Source organism: Aphis gossypii, chromosome 1 (genome assembly GCF_020184175.1).
Source record: "Aphis gossypii isolate Hap1 chromosome 1, ASM2018417v2, whole genome shotgun sequence".
Taxonomy (NCBI): Eukaryota; Metazoa; Arthropoda; class Insecta; order Hemiptera; family Aphididae; genus Aphis; species Aphis gossypii.
In genome coordinates this window covers 57,460,116-57,474,749 of record NC_065530.1, presented here as the reverse complement: position 1 = coordinate 57,474,749, position 14,634 = coordinate 57,460,116, and the positions used below count along the sequence as shown (strand labels likewise).

At 25.9% G+C, this 14,634-nt stretch overlaps 3 protein-coding genes across 9 annotated transcripts in view; 1 reads left to right on the top strand and 2 right to left on the bottom strand.

The window, feature by feature from the left end:
- The window catches only part of LOC114119573 (cordon-bleu protein-like 1), a 102,622-nt gene extending 99,821 nt beyond the window's left edge, over positions 1-2,801 (top strand). For all 5 annotated transcript variants that reach the window (XM_050197941.1, XM_050197937.1, XM_050197936.1 and 2 more), the window contains one exon: positions 718-2,801. In XM_050197941.1, the coding sequence (XP_050053898.1) occupies positions 718-1,702 (985 nt within the window). In that variant the 3' untranslated portion in view covers positions 1,703-2,801. The remainder of the gene's footprint in view (positions 1-717) is intronic.
- Positions 2,802-6,677: 3,876 nt separating this feature from the next.
- LOC114119610 (glutaredoxin 3) lies at positions 6,678-9,858 on the bottom strand. Its single transcript, XM_027981220.2, has 7 exons — positions 9,641-9,858; positions 8,240-8,342; positions 8,017-8,178; positions 7,703-7,951; positions 7,515-7,630; positions 7,151-7,261; positions 6,678-7,053 (listed from the first exon to the last, which is right to left on the bottom strand). The coding sequence occupies exons 1-7, from the start codon at positions 9,682-9,684 to the stop codon at positions 6,870-6,872; spliced, it is 969 nt and encodes a 322-aa protein (XP_027837021.2). The 5' UTR covers positions 9,685-9,858; the 3' UTR covers positions 6,678-6,869.
- Positions 9,859-10,810: 952 nt separating this feature from the next.
- LOC114119597 (uncharacterized) lies at positions 10,811-14,551 on the bottom strand. 3 transcript variants are annotated; one of them, XM_027981197.2, is made up of 8 exons: positions 14,394-14,551; positions 14,049-14,209; positions 13,194-13,392; positions 12,904-13,028; positions 12,384-12,771; positions 12,075-12,154; positions 11,498-11,918; positions 10,811-11,424 (listed from the first exon to the last, which is right to left on the bottom strand). In XM_027981197.2, exons 2-8 carry the CDS (start codon positions 14,170-14,172, stop codon positions 10,881-10,883), a joined length of 1,881 nt encoding a protein of 626 aa, XP_027836998.2. In that variant the 5' UTR covers positions 14,173-14,209; positions 14,394-14,551; the 3' UTR covers positions 10,811-10,880. The 3 variants fall into 3 exon arrangements, with proteins under 3 accessions (XP_027836998.2, XP_027836999.2, XP_027837000.2); XM_027981198.2 differs by having other exon boundaries at positions 14,287-14,525; XM_027981199.2 differs by lacking the exon at positions 14,394-14,551 and adding an exon at positions 14,315-14,332.
- Positions 14,552-14,634: the final 83 nt, after the last annotated feature.

Genomic DNA, 14,634 nt, shown 5'->3' with positions numbered 1-14,634 from the left:
GCAAGAGAAACAAATAGTATGCAGACATCCACTTAAATTTAATTTGTTGATATATTACACGCTAAATATGCATATTGTATGCATGGGCCCCCACACGAACATGTTTAGTGGGGCCCATTATCTTCTAGAAGAATAAATAAAAATAAAATATACTAATACGCAATAATACTATAATATTTTTTTTTGTTTATTAAAACAAACATGCAGATGCATGTCATTTTGTCTTCACTAATTATAATTCATATATTATATATTTAGACACTTAATCTTACATATTTTATTACTTAAATTTTATTAAAATATGGAAGAAACTTAAGCCATGGATAAACTACATCATTTGTCTTAAAAAATTAGGTACGCTGATATTTAAAATATAATTTTAAATACAATCACTTCTTAAAGAGGTTATACCATATATTCCATGTATTTATCAATTAGTAACTTTCGAAAATCATTGGGACAAAGTTAACGATCAAAATTTGTAATTTATGTTACCTACTGCGAAGACGAGTTTATGTTAGTCAGATATAATACCTATTTAAATATAATATACTTTGCGCGTTTAAATAATTTGAGTTAGATTTTATTCATTTATTTATTTATTTATTTAATCGATGTATTTTATTACATGTATGTTGTATATAGTATAAACACTATGAAGTATGCACTAAATTCCATGTAGCAAATTTACTCATTTCATTATAAATTATTTTTTAGTTTTGATGAAGTTTCCAATATTCCAAATACATCACTTTCAGAAACAATATCAGAAAAAAGCAGCGAAGGTCCGTTGAATGAGGAAATTCTTTATATGAATATGTCAAAACCAAATATAGAAACAACGGAATTCAATGATTCACCAACACGAATGGCTTTTCTGAAATCTACGTGTCAAGAAGTGAAATGTGAACAGAAGCCTGTGACAATGGAAAGTTCAACTACTGTCAAACACGTTCAATCCATAAATAAACTCCACGAAGAGCCTAGTAAAAACGATATATTAAATTTGCATAGTGGATTTCGTAATGAAAACCCGGAAGCCCAAATACCAGTCAATAAAGACGAAAAAGTTAAGAGGTATTTGTACACGGGTCCTCCAAAAATCAGCTTATCCACGTGGAACGAACGTCCCAAAAGGCAGGTCAGCATCAAAACCGACCGAGACTACGTTATTGGCATTAGACAAAGGTTACAGCAAAAGACCGATGGTAATGCTAATAAGTCGTTAGATGAAGACCACTTCAATAAGCCTGTGTCCAGGGTACCGATAGTGAAGTCGGTCGAACTGAAGAAACCTTACGCTGAACAATTACAAACGTCTAGCCCAGTTCTGGCACTATCCGAAGCAATCAAAGTTGAAGCTAAACTCAGTAATGAACTGAAGAAACCTTATGTTGAACAATTGCAAACGATTAGCCCAGTTATGGCCCTATCCGAAGCAATTAAAGCTCAAGCCAAGCTCAGTAATGGCTACAGTTACCACGGCAATGCGATAGTTTTGACCAGTGAAAATGACGACAACGTAATACTAAGATCGTTGGAAAAGAAATCATCCACTGATAGCTCATACACTTTTGGCAAACTAATGGGTCGGTCTAGAAAACCTAGGGAAATTTCAACGAATGTCGACCCCAGGGAGAATCTACTCGAATCAATCAGATCGTTTGGGGGCAGAGATAACCTAAGAAAAATTAGAGCATAGTTCCAATAGACTTATTACTAAACTCACTAACATTTTACTTAATTATTATCAAATGAAATAATATTATATGTTATAAGTCTTTGCGTAATAGTTTTGTTTGTTTTGTATTAGAACCACTAAGACATTAAGGTCAATTATTTTTAAAAATTTCTTTAACCTGTGGCTTATCATTTAGTTTATAAATTGATTGTAAATTATTTGAATGGCACATGTCCAAATTCAAAAATAATCCTCTGATTATTTATTACTCATTCGTGAACTTTGCTATTGTTCCTTGATTTTTTATAAAAAAATAATTTTCTGATCAAAAATTACGAAACCAAAATGTGTAGTCCTGTTCCAATTATTGCAATTTGCTTTTATTAGAGATTTTCAATTTTAAATTGAATAACTGCATTATAAACAATATAAACTACTTGGCGCTCAACAAAACTTTTTGTTTGCAATCAGTTCTGTTTTCTGTGTTTCTGTTATAAATGAAACATTGACTAACACCCACTGATGCTTATTATAGGTGTAATACCTTTTCTAATTTAGTTGTCCTGTTAATTGTTTTTTTTTTTTTTTGTGTTTATACAAAACTATAGACTCGATAATATTATTAAAGTCAAAACCAAAACCAAATATTTGTGACAATTTGTATTTTCATTATATATTTTACACATTTGCTCAATATTTCTAAAATTTTAGATATCGTTTTAATAAATAATTTTGGAATTGTTTTCGTTAACCAAAATGATATTTTAAATTATAATATTATGTTACGTATTTACCTTATTATCGCAAATTATTCACTATAATAGTCGTTTATTAGATAGATCATTATTGTTACGACCTATAGGAGCCAATATAATATTGCTCATTGTTATTTATATTGTATGTAGTATGTATTTCATTTTTTTTTTACACTATTTGTTTTATAGAATAATCTTTAATACATATTATTTATACTGATACTAATACAAATATTGGAATTTAATTAAAGGGAAAATTTTAAATCACCCAAAAATTTATAGACTAAAATATATTATGTACATTTTTATTATTATTTTATGTTTGATTGTTTTGTGTTATGTAAATAAAATAATGTATACTGTTATTTAATGTTGTTTTTTGGTAAATTGTAACCATAATGATAATGCTATAATAAATCATTATGAATAATAACAATGCTTTACCAATATGTATTCTTAAATGTTAGCAAAAATCTAAATTAGTACAAGAGTTTTATAACTATTCAGTTATATGGTTTAAAGTAGGTAAAATAGAATAGGTTTTTCAGTATTTGATTGATTTATTTTAATATTAAAATTATTAAAATAAATATTTATCAATATTTTGTGTTAATAACAATAATAGGTATTTTTTTTATACAATTAAAAGACTAATAAAAAAGAAAAATATTTACAAAAAAACATAATTCTATACATTCTATGAAAATAATAAATTCCTCAGAATATTTTTATTATATTTAGGTATTGGTTCAATACTTTGGAAATTGTATGAATACGTTATTTAATTATTAATTTACGACAGTTTTGAAATTTAATTTAAGAGCACAAATTTAAACATATAGAGAAATATATATTATGTAGATTATATTAGCTACATGCATGTAAAATAATTTAATACTTTCCAAAAAAGTTTAATCAAATTATTTTAAGCCTACCTATATTATATTCATTTAATATTCTAAAACGTCAATTTTAAATATTGATCAAACCAAAATTGAATAAAAAAAACAAAAGGTTGTTTTCTAAATAATAAATGTCTAGTAAACAGACATTTTTGAAAAATATAAACTATAGTATAATCGTAACGGTCTAATTAGAATGACTCGTGACTATATAATTTTGTTGCGTGTTTTAAAAGTAATTTTTATATGTTATATCGTTTTAATAGTATTGACTAATATGCAATTTACATTATTTAAAATTGATTACCTTCCAATCAGACTTTAACAACTAACAAGCGACAGGTTCAGATATTCGCTCACCACATTCTTTCCCAGAACAAGGACGTTTTTAAACTTGTAGAAAAAAATCAATAATTTGGAAATCGCACATTCGTATGTGTATAACACGGTAAAATATAAAAATAAAATATATCATTACAAATATTGCAATCAACCTAATCCGTAAAATATTTTTTATAAATAAGTGTAGTTAATTATATACAATATGTGCATTATATACATGTATAGTTAAAATCCAATTATTTTCTTTTATAAAACATTTTTATTTATTAAATATTATAATATTATAAGCATTTAGTCTCTACCTACAGGCTACAACTAAAGAAGAAGCAGTAAGGTTGCTTCAAAAGCGTGGTGTTTTCCTTACTCAAAAATAATGTAAGAATGGTAATGATGCAAAATTATAGCAACCATACTGTCTGTACTTTGGAAAACTCAAATATAGGAAATTTTTTCTAAATAATCGCCAAAAAAAGGTTAAAGTACGAGATAATACTTGTTTTTAGTAGGTACTGCAATCTTCCGTTTGTTACAGTTATAGTGGCGTTGTACGATTTATTATTGCTTGGACGGCAATGCCAACTGCTATATTATAATATTGTGCAAAGAAAACTGCAGCTAAATAAACAAAAATATTTCTACATACTAGAATAGCTATTTTCAGGAACTTTATGTTTCGGAAAGGTTAGGAAAATCAAACAAAAATTGAAGAACACAAAAAATTGTTAAGATAAAAGAAGGTTTATTTTCTAAGCGCAAAAATAATACAAGTGGAATACTTTGCAACAATAGATTTTTGACGGACTTTATAATGAAATTAAAAAAAAAAGTGTTTTGGTCCAGCTTTCTGATAGAACCATACATCTATTCTTCAATGTAATATTATTAAATATTAAACAGGAATGTCAACATGTGGAAATCAGATTGATTTAGACGCATTTAAGAACTATCACTTTGTATGGCATGTAATCACAAATATCAAGGTATATTTAAATACATCTTGGCAAAGATAATATAATATAGATAAGTATAGCTGCCAGCTACAACAGGTGAATCGCTGGAATAAAATCTTCAACAATACTTTTTACATTCTTTAAGTCTTCACATTTAGCTTACCTATACGCTATGGCTATACAGTACACAAACTACAAAGAGATCAAGTAATAGGAAATTAGTAAATTACTAATTAACATATTATTTATTTTCTTATAAAGAGCGAACCTTCTGATGCATAATTAAATGCGTCGTAACGTGCCCATATTATATTCATTAAAAAATTCGTTTATAATGAATGAAATTAATTTATTATAAAAGCTGCCGTAGGTCGACCTCAGTATTGTTTCGAAAACCCACTAATGTTTTATTTAGGTGCCTTCTATAATAAAGGTAGGTATAGGTACATAAAATACAATTTAATTTACAAAAATAACTGAACAATACGCTTATAATTGTGTAGGTACCTATATTATTATTATGTGCCATTAATTATAAAATCATTATAATGATATATATTATATACATATGTATATTATTATTATTATTTACCTATATAATAAAATATTATTTATTTATATTAATGTGCAGTAGGTATTTCATATAGAGCTATAGAGGGGAACATTAGATGTCAAGTTATGTGGAGCGCTAAATAATTAATAGTCCACTGAGCAGACTTGTAGAGTCGCAGAAGAAACTTTGCCTCTCATCCCTTTTCCCATTTCAATATGCGTATTGCTCATTCAATTAAAAAAAATACCCATTTTAATAAAAATTTTTTTTTTTAAAATCAACTAAAACTAGGTAACCTAAACATTGTAGGTAATATAATACTAAATTAATTTTTAGTTTTAATAATGCAAATTTGTACTTATATTAATATTTTTATTTATAAAACGTGTAAACATAAATGTCAAACAAATATTTTAAATTTAAGTTCAAAATCCAAATCGGGCGTGAAATCTATGAGTGCTAGGACCAAGTAGCACAAAGTGGTTCCCCAGTTAGATTTAAGTACCTTCACCCAAATAGGTTTAGACAAAATATGTCAAATAAAATTATGTTATTGTATGCTGAAGATATTACAGTATATATTCTGACTTATAAACTCAATTGATTTTTAACTATATTATGTTCATTAATGAATGATTATTTATAAGAATAGCTGTCAAAATCATAAAAATAAATTTGAAAACATTTTTTATCTTGATTCATTTGCTTGATACAACAGACATTCCTTGATAGCTACCAATACATTTTACTAGTTTCAATACAAAATAATACATTCTCGTCCACAACACATATTATTTTAACGACCATAACATTTGTGTTCGCATGGTATTGTGGCATTACAAGCTGCAACTACCTTCTATAGAATACCATGCTTAGATCTTCATTTTATACGATTAGTATGGATATAGAACTATGACTGCAAGAAAACGTAAAAAACCTACAGTTAATACCTACCATTACAATACTCTGTGGCATTCTCAGAATTTTTTTAAAGGGGATAGACAAATTGATTGCAAAGTTTTGCTTGGGGTCATAGCCCCTTGCCACCATAATAATAGAATAGGTAGGTATTGGTACACAATAATTTTTTTAACTATTCCCCCCTCCCTTGGACAATGTCTGTATCCAACCCTGTAGATCAGTAATATTAATTATCATAAAAAATATTATTTTAATAATAAAGAGCCATTGATTGTTAAAAAAGTAAACTAGGTACTTAACTAATAAATACTAAATTGTACCATGTACTTAATAAATAATTTGTGAAAAAAAAGTGTAACAACTTTTTTGGTTTTTATGACTTATGAACAATAAAGGAATGCATTGTTATTATAATAATATTTGTATTATTATATTTTTCGAAAACAAATTTCAGGTAGAAGCATGTGAAAAGCCACTTCATCAATTAAGAAGTAACAAATTTATCAAAATTAGGTCCAATAAAAATATATATTGTTTATTTGATAATATTTAGTAATAAATAATTAGAACGTATTTGGCATTAAAAAACTTTATTAATAGTAAATATAAGTCATATCATTTTGTAAATATTTTAAATATCATTACAATACTTATTTGGCGACTGCAGTAGTCTTTATTTTGATAATTCTATGCCAAATTATATTAAACTACATCAATTAAATAATCAATTGAAAAAAATTAGAAACCAAACTATTTTTTGTTTTTTTATATTTCTCCTTTAAGAGTAGCTATTAACTCTCCGCCTTCTCTTAATTCTTTAATTATATCCAAACCTCCGATCAATGATCCTTTTACATAAACTTGTGGGTATGTTGGCCAATCAGAATAAACTTTTAGTCCTTGCCGAACTTCTTCATCAGACAAAATATCAAATGTTTCATAATCAATACTGTTGGATATAATTTTATATTAATAATAAGTAATAACCTAATAATATTTTAACAAAGTATTATATTTATACTTAATAAACGCTATTTAATACTAACCCTGTTTGATTTAATATTTGAATCAACTGATTGCTAAATCCACACCGTGCAACTTGTTTGTTCCCTTTAATAAATGCCATAACATCAGCTTTATGTATAAGTAATTTAAGCCTAAAATAAAAAATAAATACTGATACAAACTTTATAAAACATGATTGAAAATTAATAATATAATCCAATATAGATAAGATAATAATTATATAATATAAAATAATCTATGTTTATTACAAAGAGTTATTTACATTAAATATAATTACATTTTAAAAGAGGTAATTTAAGTAAGTAAACTTGACTTTTTATCATGTACAAACATAAACAATTTTATAATAAAAAAATATATTTCTACCAAAATTAATTAATTTACCTGTCGTTAAGATTAGCTTTACTGTTCTCTAGTTTTAATAGATCATTCAGCTCACCATTCTCTTTCAATTCCTTCACAATGTCTAATCCTCCAATCAATTCACCATTGATATAAAGCTACAAAAACATATCATTTGTAAAATAATATTACAATACTCACCTAAGTTTAAACACTTAAATTAATTTCACCTGTGGATATGTCGGCCAATTGGAATATATTTTCAATTTTTCTCGAACAACTTGATCTTGTAGTATATCAAATGTACTAAATTCGGCACCAATATCGTTAAGTAAATTTACAATTGCTGTACTAAACTTACATTTTGGCTCAGACTTTGATCCTTTCATAAAAAGCAAGACAGGAGCAGAATTTACCAATGACTTCAGTCTCAAATTTATGTCTTCCACCTTTTGCTCTGTTTTGTCACTTTTAGTCAACTAAACATGTAAATTAAATACATAGAACATCTTAAAATATAAGCTTTCGTAAAATTTAAAAGTACCAGTGCTTGAATTTTTTTATTTAGCTGTATTGGATCAGCACCATCTAATACATCAACTTGAACACCATTACGAAACATTATAAATTTCGGTACAGCAGATACATTATGTTTTAATGATATTTCAGCAAAATCTTCAGCTAAACACTTTGCAATTTTAATATTCTGAAATATTCAAAGAATATTTTACTGATTTTATTGATACAAATATTTTAAAAAATTTTACCCGGAATTCATTTTCCAAAACTAAATCTTCTAGGATGCTATTCATATGCTGGCATGGTTCTGACCAATCAGCATAGAAATGAATAACAGACAACCCATTTGATCTGAAAACCAAAAAATACTGTATTAAATATGAGGTAGGTACTTTCCTGTTATATTAAACTACTTTGTTTTGTGAAACATCACAATCCTATTATCTAAGACTACCAAAATTTGTTTATTTGCTTATTATTACAGATTACTTAATTTTTACTTCCATTGACAAATCATACTTAATTTTTTTAACATAAATAAAATTGAATGTAAGAAAAAAATTTACTACAATCATAGAGGATTTATTAGTATTGTAAGAAATTGTGTTTTGATTGTTTTAAAAATGTTGATGAATTTACATTCTTTTACATTTTGTTGCCACATTAATTCAACTACATATGATTATAAATAATAAAAATAATAAGATACTGAATTACAATGCTTGTTGTTATTCTACTTAGCTGATCCCCAGGGACCTTTTATTTCTTAGGTTAGCCTAAGTAGAGTACATACTTAGAGGATCTACAAAGTTTTTGATGTGGTTTACAGTAAAATATTGAAAACCCACTTTTTCAAGTTCATTAGAGTTGTATTCCAGCCAAGAATCTAGATAAATTGTTGTACACTTTTGTATACTGTAATAATATTGAATTGAGAAGAGTAGACCTGGTTAAACCAGGAATCTGGAAAAACATTTTATAGCTTCATAACATAATCTTCCGAAAATTGATTATTGTGGAAGTATTCTACATGTATTATTTTTGCACTTAGAAAATACATTTTCGTCAATATCAATAATTTTTCCTTAGTTTTTGAATCAATATTAAGAACACAAACTTCTCACAAATATTTATATCAGTATAAGGAAATATTATTAATTTTCAATTTTTTTTTTTTTGCACTAGAAGTTTACTCTTCAGTCCAGCCAAAAATAAATTATACAGCAATAAACAGCAGATAATTGTGTTCAAACTAAGTGTTATTTTGGACATTAATTTTTTTTTAGAAATTTTTAATATAACATTTCCAAAATAAAGCTTTGCATTATAACTATTCTAACATTTTAATGTGCTATAAAAATACTATGTTCCTCAAGTAGCATATTGCTTCTACTCCAGTTTTAGGTAGAGATCAAATGTTCAAAACATTACCTATTATTTAATTAATAAAATACAATATTATATTATATTATTATTATTATTGTTATTTCATCTCTCATTTAACTATACCTACCTACCTACCAAATGTTTTATTTTTACTTAACAATCCATAGTATGTTATATTTTGTTATACTCACTAATAAAGGTGTTTATCAGTAGATTTATATATAAAAAAAAATAATAATAATTAATTATTATTAAGTACATACTTTATAGCGTCAAATTCTGTATCTGAAGTAATAGAAGTCACCATTTTAAAGTTGCTATATGTATGTTAAAACAGTTACAAAAAAACTGATTAATATAACAAATTAATGTAAATAGTTTTTTTCACTTTTCAAGTTTGCGATGATAGATAATTGATAATTTATTGAACTTGACTTGTTTTAAACGTATTTCATTAATAATGCGTATGGGTACTCACTATAGTCTCGCACAGAGCATTACTCAAATGTATTATAACAAATTACTTAACAATATGAATTATATCTAGACAGATTTATTGATAATAAACATTTATACTATGATAAGACATGGTTTGTTATCACCATTATTACGAACTAGTATAATTTCCACGATATTTACAAGCGGATTCATTTTCCCTTGTATATCAGTGCTACCAAAAATTGCAATAATTAAAAGGTACACAATTTTATGACTTAGAAAATTGTTAGAAAATACTAATTTTTATAAATAATAACTTTCAGTAACTCTTTTTTTAACTTAAAAAAATAATTATTTTCATTAATTAATTAAAAAATTACCCTAGCCTACCTAGGTGGTTGATAAGCAAAACAAGCAAAAGACCGTATCCCTAGAATTATAAAATAAAAAATAAAAACACTATACACTCTAGTGTTAAAATATTATGTAAAATTATTATAATATTTAAGTCTAAAATACTAACAAACTGAAGCTTGTATAGTGAAATATGTTATATTTTAGGAATTTTACAATAGGTTTAGCCGATTTAGGTTTGAGGATAGAAGATAGTATGAATAACAAACATGAAACAATTAAAGTTGAATATAAGATAAACACAATGTCAGAAAGTTAAATACTGTTTTTATAAATATCAAAATCATTTTTATTCTATTAAAATAAATTAAGATAATTTTAAGTTTAAAACAAAAGAATGTAAATAACTTTTTTTTAATACAATTTTTAAATTTTAACAAAATTAATAGTATATTACAAACTATGATACTAAATTTAACTAGAACAATAAAAATCATCATTTGATAAAATATGAGATACAAAATTACAAATATTTTTCACTTTAAGTCATGATATACATTGTTTTTTTCAATAAATTTGTAAAAAAATAATTAATATTTCTCTAAAATTTAGCTATCAGCCTTATATAACAATAAAAATAATATATTTACAAAAATATATGTTTCTATAATCACATTTGTGTAAAATAACCAAACTTGACTAGGATATTTATTATAACTTCTTAAAAATAGATAATATCAATCTTCTATTTTCCATTTGACTATGTTGTATATCAACTAGCATGTTTCTCAACTGTTCATGTTTATATGCATCACTAGCTTCTTTTCTTTTCATATAACTAATGAACCATTCAGGTGGTTGATCTGACTTGCTGCCATCATGTGTAAGAGTTGAAGAACGAGCACTTTCATTTTCAACAATGCTACTCATCACACTCTGTATCCCATTGAAATATGGCCAATGGGTTTTAGACCTTTTGCTGATACCAGCCACTCTGCGGTTATATGCTCTAACTAAACTATTCCATTTATTCTCTAAATCTTGTTCAGTTAACAAAACCATGCCGATACGACGGAATTTCTTTAATACTACAGTCCATATTGAATTTGGTTTACGAATCCATTTTTTCACTTCATTTTCTGCATCAGAGCGTAAATGTATTAATTTTCGGGTTAATTCTGGATGCCATTTCACTCCAGCTTTAGTTTCTACAACACTTTCATCGCTAGCATCAGAGTCTTCATCAATATTCACACTAAAATCAATAAACATAATTATAAATATTTATTTCATTTTATAGATTACATTATTTCAATATTTCAACTTACTTAGAATCAACTTTGTAATTGTTTAATATTTCTCGTACTTCAGATTGTTTCCAAACACCCTGTATAAAAACAGGCACCAAATCTTCACCTGGACGTGGATGACAGACATCTGGTATTTCTATTGTACCACCTAACATTTGATCCATAATGGCAAAATATGGCCATTTTACATTTTGAGGTCCTTCCGCTTTTAATTTATCTAAATTTTCTTCATACTGTTCTACACATTGGTTCCATAAAGATTCTGCTTCATATGATTCAATGTCAGTGTTTCCACCAAGACTTTTGTTCATTTTAGTAACCAATTCATACCATAATAGATCTTTTTCTGTTTCTTTGGTTGCATGGTCGAAACGATCTGCCATAGAACGTCGTAATGAAAATAAAAGAAGTATCATTTCTTGAGTCCATAATCGTATTTCTATAAAAAAATCAACAGCACTACTGTAAATTTAATTTTTTATTATTTAATTATTTTAAAATATAATGTTCATCGCTAAGCAGACTACAATTAAATGTCTATAATAAATAATAATTATGAAAATATACTTTAAAATTAATCTTTAATCAAACATACCATTGTTTGCATTAGTTGTTGAAGTCAAAAAGAAATAATCCATATCATCATTTGACTCTGTGTTCATAGCTTCTTTGGTACTGGAAACAAATACATACTGTAGTAATCAGTCAAATTCTCATTTCTAATATTAAGTGTTGTAAATATATATTTTAAATTATTTAAAAAAATTAATCAAATATTTGGTGAATATTAATTTAAATTAAATATTTGTTTTTATCTCAAATAATTTATGGAACAATAAAATAAAAAACCTATTCTAAAATTTTACAAACACTGTTGATAGTTGTTAGAAAAAAATTTATATACTTTTCTGCATCAATATCGATGTCAACTTCAGAAGTCTTATTTACAGGATCAATCATCTTGTCCACCTCAATATAGGAGTCTGGCATTTTTAATTCATCAGTGCCTCTAAGAATTTCATCCATAGCAGAAAAATGTTCCCACCGTACACTAAAATCTCCCATGTATTTAATTCTTTCAATATTTTTACGGTATGTAGCTGCTATATTTCTCCACTTATCATCGCAATCTTTAGCTGTCACTTTTACTGAGGGCATACTATTACTCATCCGCCGCGCAATCAGTTCCCATAATTTAAATTTATATTTTGATGAGTTAAATTCTTCATTAAGACTACCACGCAAAGCAATCAATAAAGAAGTCATTTCTGTAGACCATTTTAAAGCTGGCACTAAACATTAAATAATTAGTTTTAATTACAAATGTATCAATTATAAATAAATCATAATTTAAGTAAATTATATTTTTATGTAAAATAAATTATATAACAAATTGGATAGGGTAGAAAACAAAATTTACTTACTACTACTATCAGCAATAAAAGTTTCATTTATTAATGAGTCATTCCATGTACTAATTTCTGTATCATTTTGATTTACAATGACAGATTTAAGATCAATAGAAGGTTTAATTTCATTTGAGGTTCCACTAAAAATAAGTATAAGTTATTTTATTCTACAACTTACATAATATTTCTTTCACATTTTTACTACTTTAATAATATGGAATAGATTAAAAGTACTGTTTTATTAAACAACAGTTAGTGTATAGTTTTATTAAATAAATATAGGTACCTAAAAAACTAATACATACTCATTTAAAAGAGCACAATGAAGTTCTTCAACACCGTCATCCTGTACGATAGTAGAAACTTCTAATTCAATAAATGAACTAGATGTATCCAAATCATCTGTTCTTGTAATATTCACTGGATAATTGATTAAATTTCGGCCATTTGACATTAACATTCTTGAATTAATTATAGCTTTAACATAATTCATCAATACTTCTTCTAAAAATGTAAAATAATAATGTCACTGAATATAACATAATTTTTTAATAAAAAACTTAGCAGACATATTTGCTTAACTATTTAATAAATATGAACCATATGCAAGTAAAATTTTAATACAATTTTTCTGCTAATTATTATTATTTTATTTTTTTTTTGTTTTGTAAAATAGAATATCTTCTTTGAATATAATTACTAATTAATATATTCTAAGTTGTAACACAGAATTATTATAGTTTTTGGTTGTAATATATCAATTAAAAAAAGTTATATAGATATCTAGGTATTTCAATATTCCTTGTATTAATATTTTTGAATATTAGACAAGACTCTGTTTAAAAAATATAGTAACCAGTAACATTAGTTAAAATATATTTCAGTAATATAAGACTTAATATTAATAGATAACAAGAGTTTTGCATTTTACTGATATTACACATCCATGTTGATAGTTCATTACTATTATTTTTTTTTTTTTAATTAAAAATTATTATAACCAAAATTTATATCATTAATGTTTATAATAAAAATTAAACCTAAGACTTCACACACAGGTTTATAGAGGAACATTTGGTAATACATTAAATATAAATAATGTAACAAAAATCGAAAATAAATATCAGCCAAAACTATTATGTACACATTTCTGAACATACCATCGTCTAGTTTTTCAACAGTTCGCTTGTCCGTTTTAAATACAACTTGTCTGTTATTAATCTTAAAGAATAGTTGTTCAGAATCTACAGTATTATTTTCATTTGTATAGTTGTCCTTGTCCATATTTTAGACAGTGAGCCTATGATCTGGTTTTACGGCACTGACAAAAAAGAAAAGATAGTTATAAATTATAATAGGTATATTGCAGTGTTCTAAAAATTTAAAAACAAAAATAACTTCTAAGAGATGAATCGAAAAAAACAACCGTTCAACACAACAGCACAAACACAACACAATCGATGGAAGATGTGAATCAACTTTCTTCTTATCAATGGTATACATACTATTATCACTTCCATGGTCTTTGGTCCGCAGCTCAGAATGTCATAGAATTACGTCTAAAGTGACTTATAAATACTCCACTAATATTAATGTATGTATACATCTATACAATATAATATTCTGTGATCAAGACCACTGTCTTGCTCTATCAGAGAATATATTATAGTAACCGTAATGGTTAACGACAAAGCACCGTCCACAATAATATTATTCTTTTTATCTAAACTGTGGTAATAATATATT